The sequence below is a fragment of the Ambystoma mexicanum genome, chromosome 6p (assembly GCF_040938575.1).
Source record: "Ambystoma mexicanum isolate Mex_15411 chromosome 6p, UKY_AmexF1_1, whole genome shotgun sequence".
NCBI lineage: Eukaryota > Metazoa > Chordata > Amphibia > Caudata > Ambystomatidae > Ambystoma > Ambystoma mexicanum.
Genome location: NC_090935.1, coordinates 1,460,040,935 through 1,460,059,799, shown reverse-complemented (window position 1 = coordinate 1,460,059,799; position 18,865 = coordinate 1,460,040,935). Strand labels below are relative to the sequence as shown.

The window sequence follows — 18,865 nt, the reverse complement described above, 5'->3', positions numbered from 1 at the left end:
AGGACTCTGAGGGGAGCCTGAAGGAAAGCTGAGTTTCATCTGCATAAGTGGAGATGGTAGAGATCAGGTGGGCCAAAGGGGCCAAGAAGAGGTTGCAAAACCACGGTGAGAGGATGGAGCCCTGGGCAACACCACAGGTATAGAGAGATGTGGCGGAGAGAAAAGGGACCAAGGTGCACCTGGGAGGGACAGTCCAAAAGGAAAGAAGTCAGCCACTCAAGGGCCTGATATGTAATGCCCAGGTTCTCAGGAGTCGATTAATCAGGATGGCGTGGTTGACCGTGTCAAAAGCAGTGGAAATATCAAGGAGGATGAGACAGAAGGATTGCTTTAATCAAGGTTCGAGAGCAGATCTTCACAGGTGTTCAGGAGAATAGTTTCCATGCCTCTGGCAGCTCTGAAGCCAGACTGATGGTGATGGAGACAACCAGCAGATTCAGTGTGGAGAGTAAGTTGGAAGATGGCCAGTTTTTTTCCAACAGTTTGCACAGGAAAGGGGTGGTGGATATTGGGCGATAGTTTTCCAGGCAGGAAAGGCAGACGGCTTCTTGAGGAGTGGGTGCACAAGGGAGTGCTTAAGGGGAGAGGGGAACATTCCAGTGGTGAAAGAGTGATTACAGAAATCAGCCAAGGCTGGAGCGAGGGTGTCACTATGGTTCTAGAGGAGCGGGGGAGCAACTGTTTGAACAACACATTCAAAGTTCGGACTTGTCTAGAAACCTCATCAGGTCTTGTCAGAGAGAAAGAGGAGAAAGGAGGAAGAGAAGTAGAGCTGGCCAATGGGGGGGGGTCAAGAGAGGAAGAGGAGATGGGGGACTGGATGTCCTGAGTATTTAGCGGAGAAGTGAGAGAACCGAGCCATACAGAGGGCCTGGGAGGGAACAGGAGAGGTAAAGACTGCAACAGGATTGACCAGTTACTTACAGATTTTAAAGCGTTTGTGTTTCAGGCCACAGAGACGCAGTCTTGAATGTGTGTTCTCTTCTTGATGAGTGTTATTGCTTCAACTGGCATTTTGGTGCAACCAGTCTAGGTATGTCTATGCGTTACTGTAATGTTATTACACTGGTCTACACTGTATAGCCAGTTGGACAGGTTTTCATTGTGGCATGGTATTTTTAATAGCAAAGCATTAATGTTCCTGTGCACTGTTGGAGATTTGCATGTATTGGATTGGTGTTACCCTACAAAACCATTGCAAACACTCTGGCTTTTTAGCCAATTTTTGTCAGTGTGCTGTATATTGCACTAAAACATATTTATATCTTTCTCCTAGTGCAGTGTGTGGCATACCCCTTCAACAGCACATTTGTGCGTATTACGCAAGCATGATAATCTAGGCCGGCCCAGAGTGTGGCATGACCGGTGATTTGTTGCTGAGTTGGGGGAGGGGGGGACCCCTCAGCATGGCTCGCAGGGGGCCCCCACATTATGTTACGCCACTGCACAGGGTGCACCATATTTTTCAACGGATATGGCAGGCCCCCTATTAGATGGGCTCTGCTCCTGAGAGCGGAGTGCATTTAATCTCAATAGGGTGCCTGCGGCGCGTTTTCCGACCACGCCAGCTCGGGGGAGATCTTAAAATACTTCCCCTGAGCTGGAGTGGCAGGGGCTAAAGCCAGTTGTGTGCCATCTCCGTAAGACCCGTAGGCAGGAAAACCAGACAGAGTGGCATAACATGGGTTTCATGGCAGTGATGCATGTTTTTCCTTGGGTAAGGCACTTTATGAAGCATGAATTGAGGCCGAAAAATAACAAACGGACACAGTGAGACACTGATGACTGTGAAGTCCGTGGAAATGTGAAATGATCATTCCCTCCCCAGGATTGGCACCTGTGACTTCACTGCAACAGTTGCTGGTCTGTTTCCACAACAGACAAAATGTTGAGTGCCCAGGAACAATGCTGCAAAGCAGAGTAGCACAGAGGGCAGCCAGGTCTGAAAGCAGCAGTGGTAAGAGACTGCACTGACCTAAGCGGATGTGGCTGTGGCCACTCATTCCCACAGATGAAAACTTTTTTTTCAAGAGTACTGTCCATCGCATGCTCTCAGCAGGCCTCGACAATGACGAGTCATATTTGTATCCAAACTACAGGACGTTCTGGATATCTTGTTTGGGGCTGAAATATGGTATGCAAGCATCCTCACCATCTGCATTGCAGGTTAACTTTGGAGTCTGCAGGAGTGGATAGCCCTTACCTACACAGTTGCCAAATGGATTTCATATATCTTTTAGGCCAAGCTCTTGACAAAACCTCTCAAGATTACAACAAACAGGCACCCATGTCTAAAGATAAAGCTATCAAAACAAAGACGTTGGTGATAGAACAGGGTTATTTGATATGTAATGAGGTTGTCTGAAAGTTGTCCTGATCTTAGTAGTCATTGACCAAGTGTATTGCCACGCGGCAAGGTGTAGTATATAGGATTGTACTGTGGTATAGAATTTGTGCAAATCGCTCCACACTCATTCCAGTGCAATTGTCAAGTGGTCCTGTTTGCTTCTTGCAGAACAGCACAACCCAGAAATCTTAGTTTACTTTCCTTGCAAGCTTCTTTGTTTAGTACAAAGTGTAGTCTATTTTAGTCTGTTGCAAAATGCAGGTGCAGGAGTTCAAGACTTGACCGTAACTTGTATTTATATTAAATTGCTCTCTAAAGATCCCTTTGTAGAATATTAACTGCGGCCTACTGTTAAAGATGACCTGAAGTGAATCTTAAATAATTACCAGTTTCTCCAAGTTCCCCATATAATCTAAATGACGAGGCTCAAAACCACCCTCCCTCCACTGCTAGCTTTTGCCAGACTGCTGCTGCTCTGCTGAGAATCTTGGCGTTCGATTGCTCAAAGCACTTGGACACTGAAAGTATTAATAATTCAACAATTTGTCCAACTTCAAATAACCTGCCAATGGCTAACCCCCCCCCCATCGTTATCGTGAGTGAAGGTTTAGATTCTATTAAAAACACGCAGCTGGGTATTCTGCATGAATCTCCTTAATCTACTCGTCCATCAGCAAAGAAAATATTTTACATGTAAAGAAAACTTTTTCAAAATAAAATTAAACAGTTTCTGATAACATGAAACGTGGGTTCATGACCTCTGACCCAGCCAATCACAGCCAGACGCTACCTAATACATAAAAGGCTGTTATTCTCTCGTCTGTCTTTAGAGCTCGGAACAATAGCCTTTACTTTAAGCCATCCCCTCACTAAGGATCCAAGCAAAGCGGTAACCCAGCACCCTTGTTGCGTCAGATCAGCCACTGTCCTTCATACGCTGTTTTGAGGATCAAGGACGCCTCTGCAGGCCCTTTCGACAGCTTGTTTGCCACTGATGCACCAAGAGGAGCCTTTAAACCATGACGCCTGCTCCACCCTTGGAACCTGAGAGAAAAAGAAACCAGTGGGTAGCATGTTCAGATGACACCACAAGCTTTAATAACCTGACTTCCAAATTTCAGTTGGTAACCATTGCTACTATCTCTCTATATATATCGCAGAACCCGAGGGGCTCCGATATGGAGGAAAATAGTAATTATAATGCACACTGTAGGCAACTTACATGAAGGTCTATGCAACATTACCAATTGGCATGAACAGAAGCGCTGTGATCTACAAGCCTGTTGTGTAATCTGGCAGCTCCTTTGGAAAATCTCAGATATCCAAATATAGATATTTTGTGATCTGTATGCCGGGAAGAAATAACAATAAAACGTCTAAACATGGACATAAGGCATAGCAAATCGCACCTCAAGGAGGAAAATAATTTCCTGCAGCTACTGACCAGAGATATGCCAAATCTGCTTGAGAGGAAAAATAGATTGCAAATAAAATGCACTTTATTGCCCTGAGGGTAACATATGATGCCTTGCCCCCTACGTCTTTGGTATTCCTTGAATGCTTTATAGAATGGATCAAGGTAGCACCTACCCTTTCTTTTAATATGGAAAGCTATTCACCTTGGTAGGAAATATTTAAGACGTAGGCTACTAACAGACTCCATCCCCACGGGACGAAGTGAACCTCCCCAAGTTTACCTGTCCCTGCTAACTAGTGAAAATAGCAAGACTTGGGTCACAGTTTCTACCCCCTGGGATCACAGGGATTAGAATGTGTATTCAAATATACCTAGAGTTCTCATTCAAACCAAATGGGGCGTGCACCAGAAAAAAACTAAAAACTGACACTTTTAAAGGTGTTTGCCTATAACAAATGAACTGCCCTAATCCGAAAGTAAGGCGACTCCTACGTGAATGCTGAGCAAAACACATTCAAAGCAAAGAGGAAATTGGCCTGAATGGCCCTTTCCATTTCTCCCAAATGTGAAGTATTTAAATATTTCACATAAGGGGGTCCTCTGCGTCAGGATAAGAAACATCCTTGGTGGCAGAAACTGGTGATTGAGGCAACTTACTAATAGGAAGATTCTTTGTAACATTCTACAAAATGGGTACCTACCATGCAAAAAATTAACCGGTCAGAAAAATAACATACTTTCTGTGAACTAAAAAATAGAACAGAGTTAATTTAGTTGGAGTTGTGTAGCTATTTTACCATAAGGAACAAGACCTGTAGCGCGGAATCATCTACGGCCCGCTCCCTATCCATGATAGCATCTCTTTTGTCAATAAACATACTATGAGATGTTTCATGTGATCCTTAACACTGGATATGGCACAATCCTTTCTTGCTCATTTAATACTAGTTGTATTGTCATCTCAATATGCAGGCCAGCTGATGACATGAAAAACATTCTGAGAAAAAAAACACACCCATTGTAGTTTCTGTAACATGCGGGTTTGGGACTGAACAATGGGGAGGCCAACACTGACAAACCCATGTAACTGCATCCCAGGGATATCGGGTGATAAATGAATCGGCAGAAGCAATAGGAAAGAAACAACCTGATACAAATAACGTTGAAATCAGACGAGTGTGAAAAATTGCCCATTGGAAGGAAAAAGCCCAATGACAATTATGAGATAGAATCATCTTTGCAAATATAATCCTCTTCTCCAGCATAATCCAATTATAAGTGCTACTAAAAATCTGGGAGGTAGGGATAATACTCACCTGCATGTCTTTAATATAATCTAAACCTCCCACTCACGATAGTGAGGGGGATTGGCCATTCTATGTGAAGAACGGAGGCTCCTATTATGCAAGTTTAAAGCTCTTTTGCAGAAGCTTATTTCACGAGTTGTGAGTAAACCATGTGAGGCCACCAAATCACGACTGTTATCCCTCTGATGCTAAGCTATATTCATCCTGACAAGCATTGCTGGACTGGTGTCTAGGAAACTGGAGATCTCGCAGTAGGCCTCTGCATCGTGGGTCTCTCTTGGGGGGCGGGGGCTTGTGTATTTCCAAACGTTCCCACGGGAAAAGGTTTGGGCTTTCTGAAAATGTGTAAAGTGGGGCCACGTTGAAAATTACTTTCAGGGCCTCTTTTGGTTCCCAGTCCACCCCTTGATATAATATGAATAGAACATGTGACCTTATGTCCAAGAGGATTTGTACCGGGCACCTAGGATGTGAAAGTCACATAATGGAACCATGTATGAGAATACCCGCTGAGCTAGTCTAGGGAAACTAAGGGAAGAAGAAAACAGCACTGACCATGCAGATGGGCAAACTTCCAAGATGCAAGTGAAACAAACACTGTCTACTTGGGCAGAAGACATTTGGACCCAACAGAACTCTTATTGACAGAAAACAGACAAGATGGTTGTTCCATACGCTTGGGTAGAGGCATCTATTAAGATGGTGTGGCATTTATGCCATATACAATGGTAGACACTTGAACCTCTCTCTCTCTCTCCCCCCCCCCCTCTCTCTCCCCCCCCCATACCAAAATGTCCCTTGTTAGTGTGGGAAGACACCAGACTCAAGAGAAAGTCTGCCATCCTGGCCATGTTAGCTGAGAGGACTGGTGGTGTGTGCAGCCTTGAAGAGAAACATATGTGAAGCGAGCCTTGACTATTAGATGAACTTTGCTGGCAAGCTAAAGGGCTGTGATCCAGAAAGAAACCTCTCATGCGGCTAGAGGAGACCCTATTACACTTTTTAGGCTGTGCTCTCAGCACTTCTGACCTGAAACGTGAATAAAAGGTGGAAACCCTTTGACATCTAAAAGGGAAATCAGGAACCCCTGTGTGAAAACATAATGCCCCTAAGAGCAGAGCGTGCGAATTGTGAATCCTGCCACTTTAAACGTTCAAGATTGCAATTACAAAGGATGCATATTCACCAACAATCAAAAAAACGAGCCCAGTTCTCCCAACAACAAAAAGATAAAGTTAAAACATTAAGACAATATGGTGGCATTGTAGGCATATACCTAACCGGTATAAACCGAACAAATGTATCCAAGCAGAATAAAGACCCGATTGCGCCTCACGTTAACATTGTCAAGTCTGTAGCTAGTATTGTGCAGTGAGCTGAGCATGCAAGGGCAATCGCAGGCAGTCACTGTCAAGCAGGCAGGAGGTGGAACGCCCGACGAGGTCCACAGTAATCCGCTGCCGAGCAGGCAGAAGGTGTAACCCCCACCAGTACCAGATACAAAGCAAAGCATTGCCGAGCAAGCAGACACTGCTACTACCGAGCAGGCAGAAAGGGTAACAAAGTACCAGCCACCTGGTCCCATTCTTAAACTAGGCCCATCTGACGAGCAGGCATGAGAGCAACTTAGCCATACAAGTGGAGCATGTAGGGTTCCAGTATGCGAGTGAAAAAATTAGAGCAGGGATGTAAAATAAGTGTACCACTAATATATAAAGGCATGTATGCAGGACTACACAGTTTCTTTCTTGCCCTCAACTTCCATGTTGTAGAACAAGAGTATCCCAACGCAGCAAGAATTATGACTTTCAAAATTACCTACATAAATAGATAAACGCATTGTGCCTATTCCCTTAACTTCCATGTTGTGGAACCTGCAAGACGAGGCCTGATAATGCAGCTGTTCTTTAACCCTTTAAGGCTTAAGCTGTTAAATTATTAAATAACTTGCCAGTGCAAATTCTATGAAAATGTTTCAATAAACAGCAGTTTTGAAAAACGAAAATTAACGCGCCAGCTCGAAGCCCAAATGTGAAGCGCCATCTTGAGGACAGAAACATTGCCCTTGACCTATTAGATAACCTCTGTCTGGAGGCAAAAGTTATACCTTATGTACAGCCTCTGTACAGAGACTGGGAAAAATGGCTCTGTCTGACAAAAGAAGCGAAGCATTTCCCAATAATAAAGCAGAGCTCCAGGGGAGAGAAAATGTGGGTTTACATGCAAATTGAAAACACATTTTCTTTAGGACCAGATCCATAAAATGACTTGATGGGAAGCAGTATTCTTGTGTTTAAGGATAAAAAAAATCTTTAATTCGTCATTTTTCAGTGGACTTTTATTTAATAAAGAAAATGCCTCACTAACCCTAGTCTATATGGAGTTTGCTGCCTAAGGAAACTAAGGTGCTAGTCGTCTGTCTGTCCAAAATGTAATCTATGCTGACCCCATCACTAAACAAAACAACTAAAGACCAGGAGAATGACTCCCTTCTCCTGCAGTGGCTTTTTCAGCCTCAATGTAGTTGAATACATAATCTTTAGGTAACTCTGGGCTGTCTTTTGTGCAAGTTCTTACAGTTCAATTAGGGAACTTTTGAAACCTCCTGGTGTCTTCTTCCCTGGGTGATGAGGGATCTTCGTGATCAGAGTTTCTCGTCTCTTGATTTGACTCTCTTGAATCTCTCCTGGTATACTAACAGGTCTTTCTCTGCTGGTGGGTTCTCTGTTTTACTGGTTTCCCTTATTGGCAACAATATGATAAACCAAGTGTCGAACATTTCTTTGTCACTTCTTCTTTCCACTCTATCCCTGAGACTAGTAGGATGAGTTCTCTGGGACTAGTATGAAGACACCAGTGATGGTTACTGTTTCCTTACTTTTCACTCTGACGGGGATGAGTAGACTGACCCCAGTAATGATTCATCAGTTCTTCACCTTCCACAGTCTGTGGGACAAGTAGGCTTTCCCAGCAATAAGGCTCATTTTCTTGGATATTGGAGGTACTACAGGAATGAGCCCAGTGATTTAGTTTCTTGACTTCTCTCTCTCCTACTGCGACTAGTATGATGATCCCAGTTATTATTCACTCTCTTTACTGCTCACTCTTCCACTGAGACAAGTAGCATTACTACAATCGTTTTTTGTTTCTCCAAATGTGCCGAATGACGATATCTCAGTGACTGTCCCTGCCACTCTCCTCGGATCTCCAGCTCTCCACTTTACATTTGTTGCAGAGGGGTTGCATCACTGGGTCAGCGTTCCTTTTTTCAATCCCTCTCCTACTTGTCAGGATGTCCCTGGTGCATACTTTGGTGCACGCTTCTTGCACCCTTCATGTTTTTTGTATGTGGTTTTGGCATTAGTAAGTGATTTCCGTCCTTCCCTGGTCCAACCACCATTCACCTGATGTATGTCCCTCCTGGGACTAGGGTTAACTTCACTGGCTCTGTAGCCCGTTCACACTCAGATTTCCTTCTGTTCCCTCCTGGGAGTAGAGGTGGCCATCAATGTATCCTCCCTCTTGAGCAGGGAGTGTTAAGGCTTAGCTTCCCCCATATTTCTTTTTGGGAGGCAGCCTTTGCTCCTGTATCTGTTTCCTTCTTACAGCTGTTAGAAAACTCCCAGGCGTCTCTCTCCTCCCCTTTTATAAAGAGAGCATGGAACTTCCCTGTAAGTTCGTGGGAGTCCTTCCTTTGTTTCTGACTGGTAATCATAATTCTGTTGGTTCTCTGTCTCACTTTTTACTAAGTTTGCATTCATTAGAACTCCACTAGTTTTCTTCGTCCCAGGATCACAGGTGGTCAGTACCTAAAACATCACAATATTAGACAGAGGTTTTTTTCTTTGTTATGCGAGGGTCTAGGAGTAAGAGGCGGACACAGGGGTGGCATGTTGATTGGCAAATACTTTTATTAACAAAATAAGGAAGGGATGGGAGGACATCCTAACTAGCTATGGCTCTAAAAGAGGTTTCCCTGCCTCAACAAAACTAGCTAATGAAACAGTCTGTCAGAATGTTCAAAGTAAAGTTTGCCATCCTGTGTCCAAACACTAACCTGTCCTTCACATTCTAAACTTAACATAAGGTGAAAAGGTGAGAAATGTCTTGACTGCCAACCTGCAGCCTGACTTCGTAGGCCAAACACAAACATTCCAAAAAGGTTTAGAAAGAAAACAAAAGTTCCACAAGCCTCAAGGGTTTGATTCCCTTTCCCCAGAGAGTCTTTCTAGTCTTCATCAATGGTCTCTGTATCTGTAGTGATCAACCTAGTCTTTATCCGGTGTGCTTGATTCTCAGGCTCTGTGACAAGGATGGTTGGCCTGGACACCTTTTCCAATCAGTCTTGAGGGTTCCTGATCCTTTTCTCAGTACCCCCTCCTTGGTCTACTCTCCTGCCAAGTAGGGTATTCGACTCTCATGCACCCACAGCCTTGGATTACTCTCCTGTAAAGGTCTGAGTGTTGCTTGTATTTGCTTTCTCCTTGTTCCTTGATAGCATGGTTTGGTGTATTTGTCCCCCGCGTGGGTTCCAGACCCCCTTTACTTGGTTGGCTTTCCAACTCTTTGAAGCCCAGAGCCCAGTCAACTCTCCTGCCAAGGTCTGTGACACACTTGTGTCTTCGTAAAGTTTATATTCCTCCTTGTTACTTTTTGGGGGACTTTTCTCCAGTGTCTTTACCAGACCCCCTTCACTTTCTCATTCTCACAGTTCCTTTTTATTTGTGTTCCAGCCGTGATGTACTCCCCTGCCAAGGTCTGTGTGTACTGCCTGAATATATAGTTAGTCACTGTTCGGTCTTTATACTTCCACTGTAGGTCCCAGACACCCTTCATGTGATTATTCTGCCTCTTTGGCTCTTCATATGACTTTCCTTCAGCATCTTGCCACCTATGGGTCTCGCCAACCCTGGGATCAGTCACCTGTTACCTTTAGGGTCTGGGCCATTCCACTCTGGTTGTTGCCAAGTCTCCCAGGAGTTTCGGCGACTATCCAGGCTCTCAGTCATCACCACTCTTCTGCCCGTTTCTTCCGCTGTTCGGCGTCTGTCCCTCTGCACTCCAGCGTGTCGTTTACCAGTAAGCAGTTTCCCTTAGCTCTGGCCTACTTGCTGTGTTGCTAGCCTTCTGTGAATTCTTTTCCCTATTCAACACGGTCTGCTTCTTCCTCTGGCTGTGCTCGCCGTACCTGGAGCCTTTCGCAGTCCACACTGAACCAAGAACAAAGACGCTATACTTTGCTTCCCTCTCTGCCTTTGAATGACAGTGGGCCAATCGGGTAGCTGCAAAGGCTAGAACGTCTATCATCCGTGATCGTAATCATCATTTACTCGTGGCCTCTTCCTCATCCCAGTAGTTATTACCTGGGATGTATTACAACAATACATGGTGGCTATTGGGTAAAGTGGAGAAGGATGGGTTTTGAGGGGAAGGTGGGAAAAGGGATATTGTATTCTCAAAAACTGTCCACCACTTCCAATGGGGTTCTCCCTCCCCATGAGATCATCCGACTGAGCACCACCCCGAGGGGGACTATAGGGTAGCAGCCTCAAGTCCCTGCCCTCATTGGAAGGAACTCCCCCCATCAGAATCAGTGACAATACCTTGGGATTGATCAGTTATTTGGAAGTTTTGTTACTGTTGGTCTGTAAGTGAGGGCATGTGGTAGTTCATCTGCAGAATAGAATTCCTTGTCCCCAAGAGGGGTGGGGGCACTCTCTTCCTTTGAGGTCCCGCTTACCGCCATCCCTAGGGGGGAATATTACATAGCATGCTCATTTCCCTATCCTCACAATGAAAGGCTCCCCCTGAGAAGTGGCTGAATCCCACAATTTGTCTCTAACTATAGAGAAACGGCTGTCACTGAACTGAGGAAAATGCTGCAGTTTGGTGAGTTAGAACCTTTTACACCAATGCTAGTTTTCCGCCATGGAATAGACGGTATGAGACTGTGAAATACGATGTTTTGAGGAACTAAGTGTTATAGGATAAATTGTAGCATTTACACAGATATTGTTTTAAAGTTGTCTTGCATGGTTAGTTTTGCAGTCCGGAAGTCTACAAATGGGTGCAGCATTCAGTTCTGCTGCGAGTGGAAGACACTTTACAAGTTAGGCCATGGTCTCACAAGATCCAGTAGTTCATCTGACAAGTTGAGACAACAGCTACATATTTGTAATGCAAGGTGGCCATCAGGTGATAGTCCTGGTTCTTCATATTATCCTTTGTATTCTTATCAAAACCGCTTTTTGGACACAGTAACCAGAAGTTAAGTGTATGTTACTATTCAACCTGAATTGGCAGATACTCTTTCAGCCCTCCGATGCTGCAAACCTAAGGCAAATCGAAGCTAGTTGCCAAAAGGGGACATAAAGACCAGTGACATCTGAGGAATGTCAGAATAGACATTGAAAACCTGGAACAGAATGGGGGTACCCAGGGAGTAATGAATCCTGAACAGAGAAGCCAGGGAATGAACGGATGCGTAAACCAGACGAATATCCATCCTGAAAGTGCCCAGAGTGTCACAGATTAATCGGAAGGGAGAGGGCCCCAAAGAAGAACCAGACTAAAAAGAAACTGGAGAGCTTGCTTTAAGGTTTAACTCAGACACAGGGAAAGACCAGACGAAGGCCGCCAGAACATTTCTAGTTGAGGTCACACTTGGGAGAGAAAACGAAGAGCATGCTGGGAGCTCTAACCCACACATTAGCAGAGATCAGACAAAAACCAACCAGGGGCTACTGGGCACACGGACCCTGCTTGGAGCAGAGAACTAAGAACTTATGTTTAGTTTAGCGTTTATGGGGTGTAAGCAGAGGAATGTTTTTTTAGTGGGATTAGTTAGTGGTGATACTTTATCCTGCCCCCTCAGTTTTGGCTACCTGTGGCACATACCCCAAGGCTGAGGCGTTGTTGCGCCTCTGCGATTGCATGGTGGCCATGGTGGATTGGATGAACCTCAACTGGCTGAATCTCGATGGGGACAAGACTAAGGTCCTGGTGGCGGGTGCCCCTCCTATCCCTTCACTCTGGTTTTCTTCCTTTTGGCCATCTGCACTCTGGTGCCCCTGTACCAGTGACTGTGGTAAAAAATCTGGGGTGGTTCTTTCCTCCTCCCTTTCCATGGCTTCTCAGGTTGCCGTGGTGTGTAAAGCTGGGCATTTTCCTCTGCAGAAAGTGCTCCCTTTGATGCCCTCCCATCTTCACCAGCCAGTAGTGGCTGCATTGGTCCTTAGCAGGGTCAATTATTGTTATGCGCTAAATCTGGCCCAGCCTAAGGGCCTAATTCATCGATTGCAGCTCATACAGAATCCGGCAGCTCAAGTTGTGACAGATTCTCCTTAGGGAGTTCGTACTTCCCCTATTCTCTGTGCATTGCATTGACTTCAAGTGGCCAGACAAATTGACTTTAAATCTCTCCGCTTGGTTCACCGTGCTCCCCATGGTGAAGGAGCCAGCTATTTTCAAGACAAATGTGTTCGCTATCTTCCTCACTGTGACCTTCGCTCACGGTTTGCATACCTAGTTGCTTTTCCTACTACTCTGCTAGTCAGGGTCAGTGATCAGGCATTCTCAGTGGCCACTACCAGACTTTGGAAAACTCAACCTTTGCCACTGAGGTGTGTGCCTAATCATCTAGATTTCAGACGTGCTCTGAAGACTTTTCTTTTCTTGCCCGACGTGTTGTCTGTTCATGTGTTGTCCTAGTGCCAAGATACACTGGGGTGATAGTGTGGTATATAAAATCTGTTAACATAACATCCCTGCCAGATTTATGCATTGTGGTGTGCTAGGGGGTTTCACTCCTATATTCTGTGGAGAGTTGTGGGTTGTTAGCAGGGCATTTGGTGGTGATACTTTATCCCTGGCACATCCTGGTGTGCAGCCACTATCATTTCCCTGGACCCCTTGAGGACCGGGGTGGGGGGGGGTGTGGCTTATTTGTTGGGTCTCCACTCTTTGCCCTTTAATTCTAATGTCCTCTGTCTGTGGTTCATTTTGGGTCAGTGTTAAGATGGATTTCTGAACTCTGTCCTGGAGGGGCAGAGGTTCAGAAGGCCAGCCTAGTTTCTTGGAACAGGGTAACCTCTGGACAAGCCAGACCAATCAAGGTAGCGATCGCGGTGGTCAAGACTAGGTCTCAAGAGGGTTGAGGGGGACTGAAAGCCCACAATGAGCACACAAAGCAAGGACGCTTACAAATTACTCCAAACAGGTGTTATATTAAAAATATACACATTTATTACAAGGCCTTTGTAATATTGACCATAGTAAAGAATCACGATAAAACTCAAGTAAACCAACACATCACAATCAAATACAATATATATACAATTACCGAAAGGTCTAAAGAGTTAGAAGCACGAAATATGCAGACCACCTAGATGGGGAGGAAAACAGGCAGTGCAAGTAATCGTTTAGACCCAGTTCGCCTTCAGAGGCCACCTAACTAGAAGGAAGTCTGAGCCCTACGAAGAGTAGAGCCTTGTGCTCAAAAGTACCTGCACACGCTGGTGCCGATGGGCCAAGGGGAGTCTCTTCAAGGAAGTCAGGCAGTTCAGAGTGGTGAACAAAGGAGGGCGAACAGATCTCCGCTACTCAAGCGTGGCCTCCACTTGTGGGCAGAAGCAGAGCACGAAAAAGGTGTGCTGTTTAACACAGCGAGGAAAAGCTACGGGCTACTGCAGGAGGCCAACCAGTTCCTAGCGTTGCTACTCACCGGTCCCCAATGCAGGCAGACCAGGGCTTCTCCGCGTCAGTTTCAGTGCTGGCAGGTTCAGATGCGAGCAGGCGACGTCTCGGCGTCGTGAAGATTCCACGGCAGCAGAAGTTAGAGTTGAGGATGTCCCAAACGCAGTGAACCCGCACAGATTGTTACCACAGCAGGGCAACGAAGCGCCCATGTGTATTTCAGCCCAATGTACACTTCTCTCTTCAGACCTGGGAATTCCAAGTGTACGAATCGTGTGAGAGTGCTAAGGACTCGGAATACAACACAACCTGACGGCGGTAACAGAGCAAGACTCCTGTGTAGGCTGGTTAGTCCACTGGATGGCCCAGAGACGATACCGAGAATAGTTCCCACTATTCCAAAGGGTCGAAGTACCAGTACAGGCCTTCTCGTTCGATCAGAGGCAGAATTGTTTGACAGAGCGACAGCAGTGCAGAGGAGCAGTCCTTCAGCGATTCCTCGGTTCAGCCTCGTTGTTGCAGAATACTTGGCTCCTGTATCCGTCGTTCGTGAGAACTCAGGAGATCGACCTGGTAGTGGTGTTTCCAGCCTCCTCTTATCCAGTGTTCCCTTCGCGCCAAAACGAAGAGGACCCAATGGGAGATCTGCTCACAAAACACACCATACGTGGACCTATCACGGACCACGGTGGTCCCAGGCATTCAAGACACACTAGACTCTCTGGCACCCAGGATGTGTATTGGGACCAGACATCCCAGCCCACATCCTGGAGGCACACACAAGGCCTGAAGAAGCCTGCGAAAGCATCTGTTTCTCAAGGGAAAGTACATGCCCAAATAAGGAAGGCCCCGGGTCGGCTCGACCTGGGGAAGGTGAAGGGGGCAAGACGGTCAGCGGGCAGGACAAAGAGCCTCGTGGTCTGGCCATTTTGGAAGCCAGGCCACCATTTTGGGCTAAGCGCGAGAAACTCACTTAAACAGCCAAAAAGAGCTCAAAACACAAAGAAACAATCGCTGCCACCAGTCCCGTCCGTGATTCACTTGCACCGTTCGTTAACAATCCCAAGAGAGTGTCTAGGGCCTGTAGAGTGACTAGTGTCCCAAGCGAGCAGTAACTTGGCTTACAGTGCCCTCTTGTGTCATGTTGAGCGAAAGCTGCAACATGATAAAAGAACTATGGAAAACGTTTCCCGGTACTGACTGTCTAAAGGGCATGTCAGTTTCCCCGTAAGAATGGAGCGAAAGCCCAGAGGAGTGCGGCAGAAGGCTGCACTTCTCTGGCAAAGTCTAGATCAGGGTGAAAACAGCAAAACGCTTAGGGGTTGCCACATGGAAGGGAAATTACCTACAATTAAGAAATCTTTCCTAACACTCGGTCCCATCTCTCGCTCTCCATGCACTGTGGCATGTGTGGCTTGTTTGCTGAAATGGCCTATCCTACTGTAACCATGTGAGAGAGTATTGCAGAAGGTTTGTCAGAACTAGTGTCTATACATCAATGCCATGACAAAAGTAGGTTTTTCTGTTTCCTTCTCTATTTATACCAATAGGAAGCATTAATGGCTGCGCTGGGGAACGTGGTCTCCCTACTGAATGTGGAGCATTCTGCAACTGTTCGGGTCTAAGTTACGCACAATCATTGGTTGTCTGCAAGCCAGCTAAGGGAAAAGCTGAACTTGCAGGCTGGATGGGACGATATCTTCTTGAACTGGTGTAGTCCAAAAACAAGGTTTCGGGAAGTAGACGCCATCCAGAACCATTATTTGGGTTTAGATATATGGTGGCAATCCAAATAAGGACTTTGTCTCCCTTCCGGTGGGTTGCAAGGTTTGGGAGGTCCACTGTTTTTACCTATGGAATCATAACACGGGATGAACAGATGAAGGGCTCTGGGGACTCTCCTATATACCACTTCCAGGTAACTCTTCACATCTGGGTCGACATCCTTGGTTCACAGTGCCCTTCTGTGCCATCCATGTGGGATACTCGGTGTGACTTTGCCACGGGGTTTTGAGCAAACAGAAACCCTTCACCTGTCCCTTTTGTAGCACCTGATTTCTGAACAATTTGGAATCTGAAAATGGCGAGGATGGAAGTTGTATATACAGTTCTCTTGCAGCTCTAGGAACATCTTCCCACTCGACCACAATTTAGGAATGTTAACTGTGAAATGGCATTGTATCCTGTTTAATGATGCTTTCTGTGGTTGCACGGGGCAGTACAAGTAGATTGGGTGTGTTGCAATGAATAGGCAGTTACTAGCTACTTTAATTTTTCATATACTTCTGTGGTTAAACTATTTGTACTTTATTTTTTTTCTTCAGTGCGAGGTGTTATTGAAACAGTCCAACTGGATGGATCCAAGTTCAGAACAATACACAGTGGGCTTAGTGGCCTTGGTCTTTTCACTTTTGGTGAAGGTATACTATTCTGGACAACGTTTGTTAATGGTAAGATATTCATTGTGAAAGGTGCATTCACTGCCAGCACAGCAGTTATTTCATGCAATAATGTGCACTATAGTGTATATTCTGCAAATGTGTGCATTGCTCCATTTTTTTAGGCTGTCATTTCTTTGTAAGCTTCCAATCACGTCAGCGGGTAAAGCAAGAATGAAGTTTTTGGAAAAATAGGTTGTCTTATGCATTCACCTCCTGAAAATTCGTATGTCTGTTTTTGATTTGTGGTTTCTTCACAAAGAACCACGCTCTACAGAGTTTACCGCTGCTCTTTACTGTCTGAAAGATTTAACTGGGACACAAAGAGAGAGAGAGAGAGACTATGTTGGGCTCTTCTCATAAAGTCATGGGGTCGTGTCATATTGCATGTGCACACTTGTTGAAGGCAGTAGGTTTTAGGCAGACCCATATGTGTTCATTTCCACTAAGCCTGTTGCCCAACATGTCAATCTGCTTAATCTCGTGGTAGGAAATAGTCACGTGTTGGACAATTTCGAAAACTAATCAGGCTATTAGTCACATTTCCAGAATTGCCTCTAATAGGCTTGTCACACTGACCACGTGGCGAGACGGGTGGTGGCGCATTCCACCACTTGTTGGGCTTTTGAATGTATTTGAATTGTATTCATTTTAAAGATTGCCTTGTTTTCTATTGGGTTAAAAAGAATGGACACTGGCACCGCTGAAGAAATCTTTGCAGCTACCGTAATGTATGGTCATTTTACCGTATGTTTTGCCATTTTACGTGTGCATGGTGACGCATGTACATGTATAGCCCCTTTTACAGCATTGGAGCATGAATGTTACACAAACATGGTAACGTACCTAAAATATATTGTACACAAACTTTTTTAAATTGCAAGAATTTAAGTTCGTTTCAAGTGTATGCATTAACATGCATGTCAACTGCACCTTTTACAGTACCATAGCACCTCCATCACACACATGTATGGACACTAGTTCTGACAAATCTACTTTTTAGAAATTCCTATATTCTTATGTCCTGTCCCCTGTCCTCCATACTGTATGGGCGTAACGAGAGACGGAACATTTTTGACCAGAAAAATAATCTTCCCCTTTAAATTTAGATGCGCGCAGTGCCCACGGGCACCACTCGCCAGTCCTCTTTACATCGTCGAACGAGCCGCTTTCACCAGCGCTCGGCCTCTGGCCTAGTAATTCCACGTGCTCTTCCCTGGAGAAGTAATTGTCTTTTTCTCTTTCAGTTGTCAGATACCACTTTGTCCTCTGGTGCCACGCTCCTCCCTGGTGCGTGTCGACAATGGTGGCCTTCAGCAGGTGTCCAGCCTGAAAGGGTCCCTTCCCAACGTCAGATCCCCACGTCCTCTGCCGCCTTGGCCCTGACCATGGCTGGGACAGGTGTACCGCATGCGATACCCTGACACTGCATGCCCTGAAGAACAGACTAGCCAGGTGGAGGGAGCTCTTCGGAAGGTCGCCTCCACAGGACCTTAAAAGCGTTCATCAAGCAGAATACCAGGCCCAAGATAGGTGCACTGTTCGCCCGACACCAAATCCCTTTGGTAGGGGAGCAAGTCTCCAGGTGGGACTGGTCAATGCCTGTCACTTGGCCTACAGCATACCCATCGACTTCGCAGGGCAGATACACCTTGCCTCTTACAGCAAGATAGGGTGTGCCTAGGTCTCAGCAACCTCAGTTGCCCACACCTATGTCTATTCCATCAAGCACTCCTCCGGCCTGTGAAGACATGTTCTTTGAGAAGTCCCTTACTCTCATGAGGTCCCACAGATGGGTACCATCCTTGGGGATGTGATCAGGGACATGGTCCCTCCGGTACAGACGCTAGCCCCCACAGCCATGCACCCTTTGGATTCAGCTCCTCTGGGTCCAGCGCAGCCCCAGGTGCCTGCGCCAGTCCCTATGACACTGGCTCCCATGCATTTCCCAGTCACGGCAGCCCAGTATACGCTGCTGCAGCAAGTGCTGATAATCAGTACGCCACAGCTTCCTATGCCCAGCACTCCTCCGGCTGCACCAGACCAGCAAGACACAATGGTGAACACAGATGAGGACGACGCCGACACCCCATCAGCCAAAGCCTTTAACGTATTGCTCGCAGGCCTGGCCGAGTATTTGGTGATCCCACAGTCACAGGTGGAACAACCGGAGGTGGGGGTATTGGCAGAAGTTCTCACTCTACGCCCCACGGCTAGAACAGGAATCCCGCTGCAGAAGGATGTGGTGGCGCTTGCCCAACAAGAATGGCTGAAGCCAAATTCTACCCAGCCTACCAATCAGCAGCTCAACGCTAAGTTTAGGCAAACGGAAGGGGACCCCCTCTTACTGTCATGCACCCTCAGCCAAACTCATCGGTGATAGCGGCTGCATCACTGTACTCTAAGCCTTAATCACCCTTGGCTACATCAGCCTCAGCACTCCTGGGTAAGGAGGAGAAGAGCCTATTCCAATGCCACCCTCCATCTGCGCCAGTCCAATCCGGATGCCATGCTGGCAGCGGTCAACCAGAGGCTCTGGCGTGAGATCGCTGACTTCCTACCTGAACTCCCTGTGCAGAGCCAAGCTCGTTTCAAGGCTGAGCTCGCTGAAGCCAAAGTAGTGGCACAGGACATTATGGAGTCCACAGTGGATAACATTGAT

General features: G+C 46.2%; 1 protein-coding gene across 1 annotated transcript in view; it reads left to right on the top strand.

Moving 5' to 3' along the window:
- Positions 1–18,865, top strand: part of LOC138510848 (low-density lipoprotein receptor-related protein 4-like) — a 495,073-nt gene that overhangs the window by 304,360 nt on the left and 171,848 nt on the right. The window contains exon 8 of the mRNA XM_069626521.1: positions 16,090–16,215. Within this exon, the coding sequence (XP_069482622.1) occupies positions 16,090–16,215 (126 nt within the window). The remainder of the gene's footprint in view (positions 1–16,089; positions 16,216–18,865) is intronic.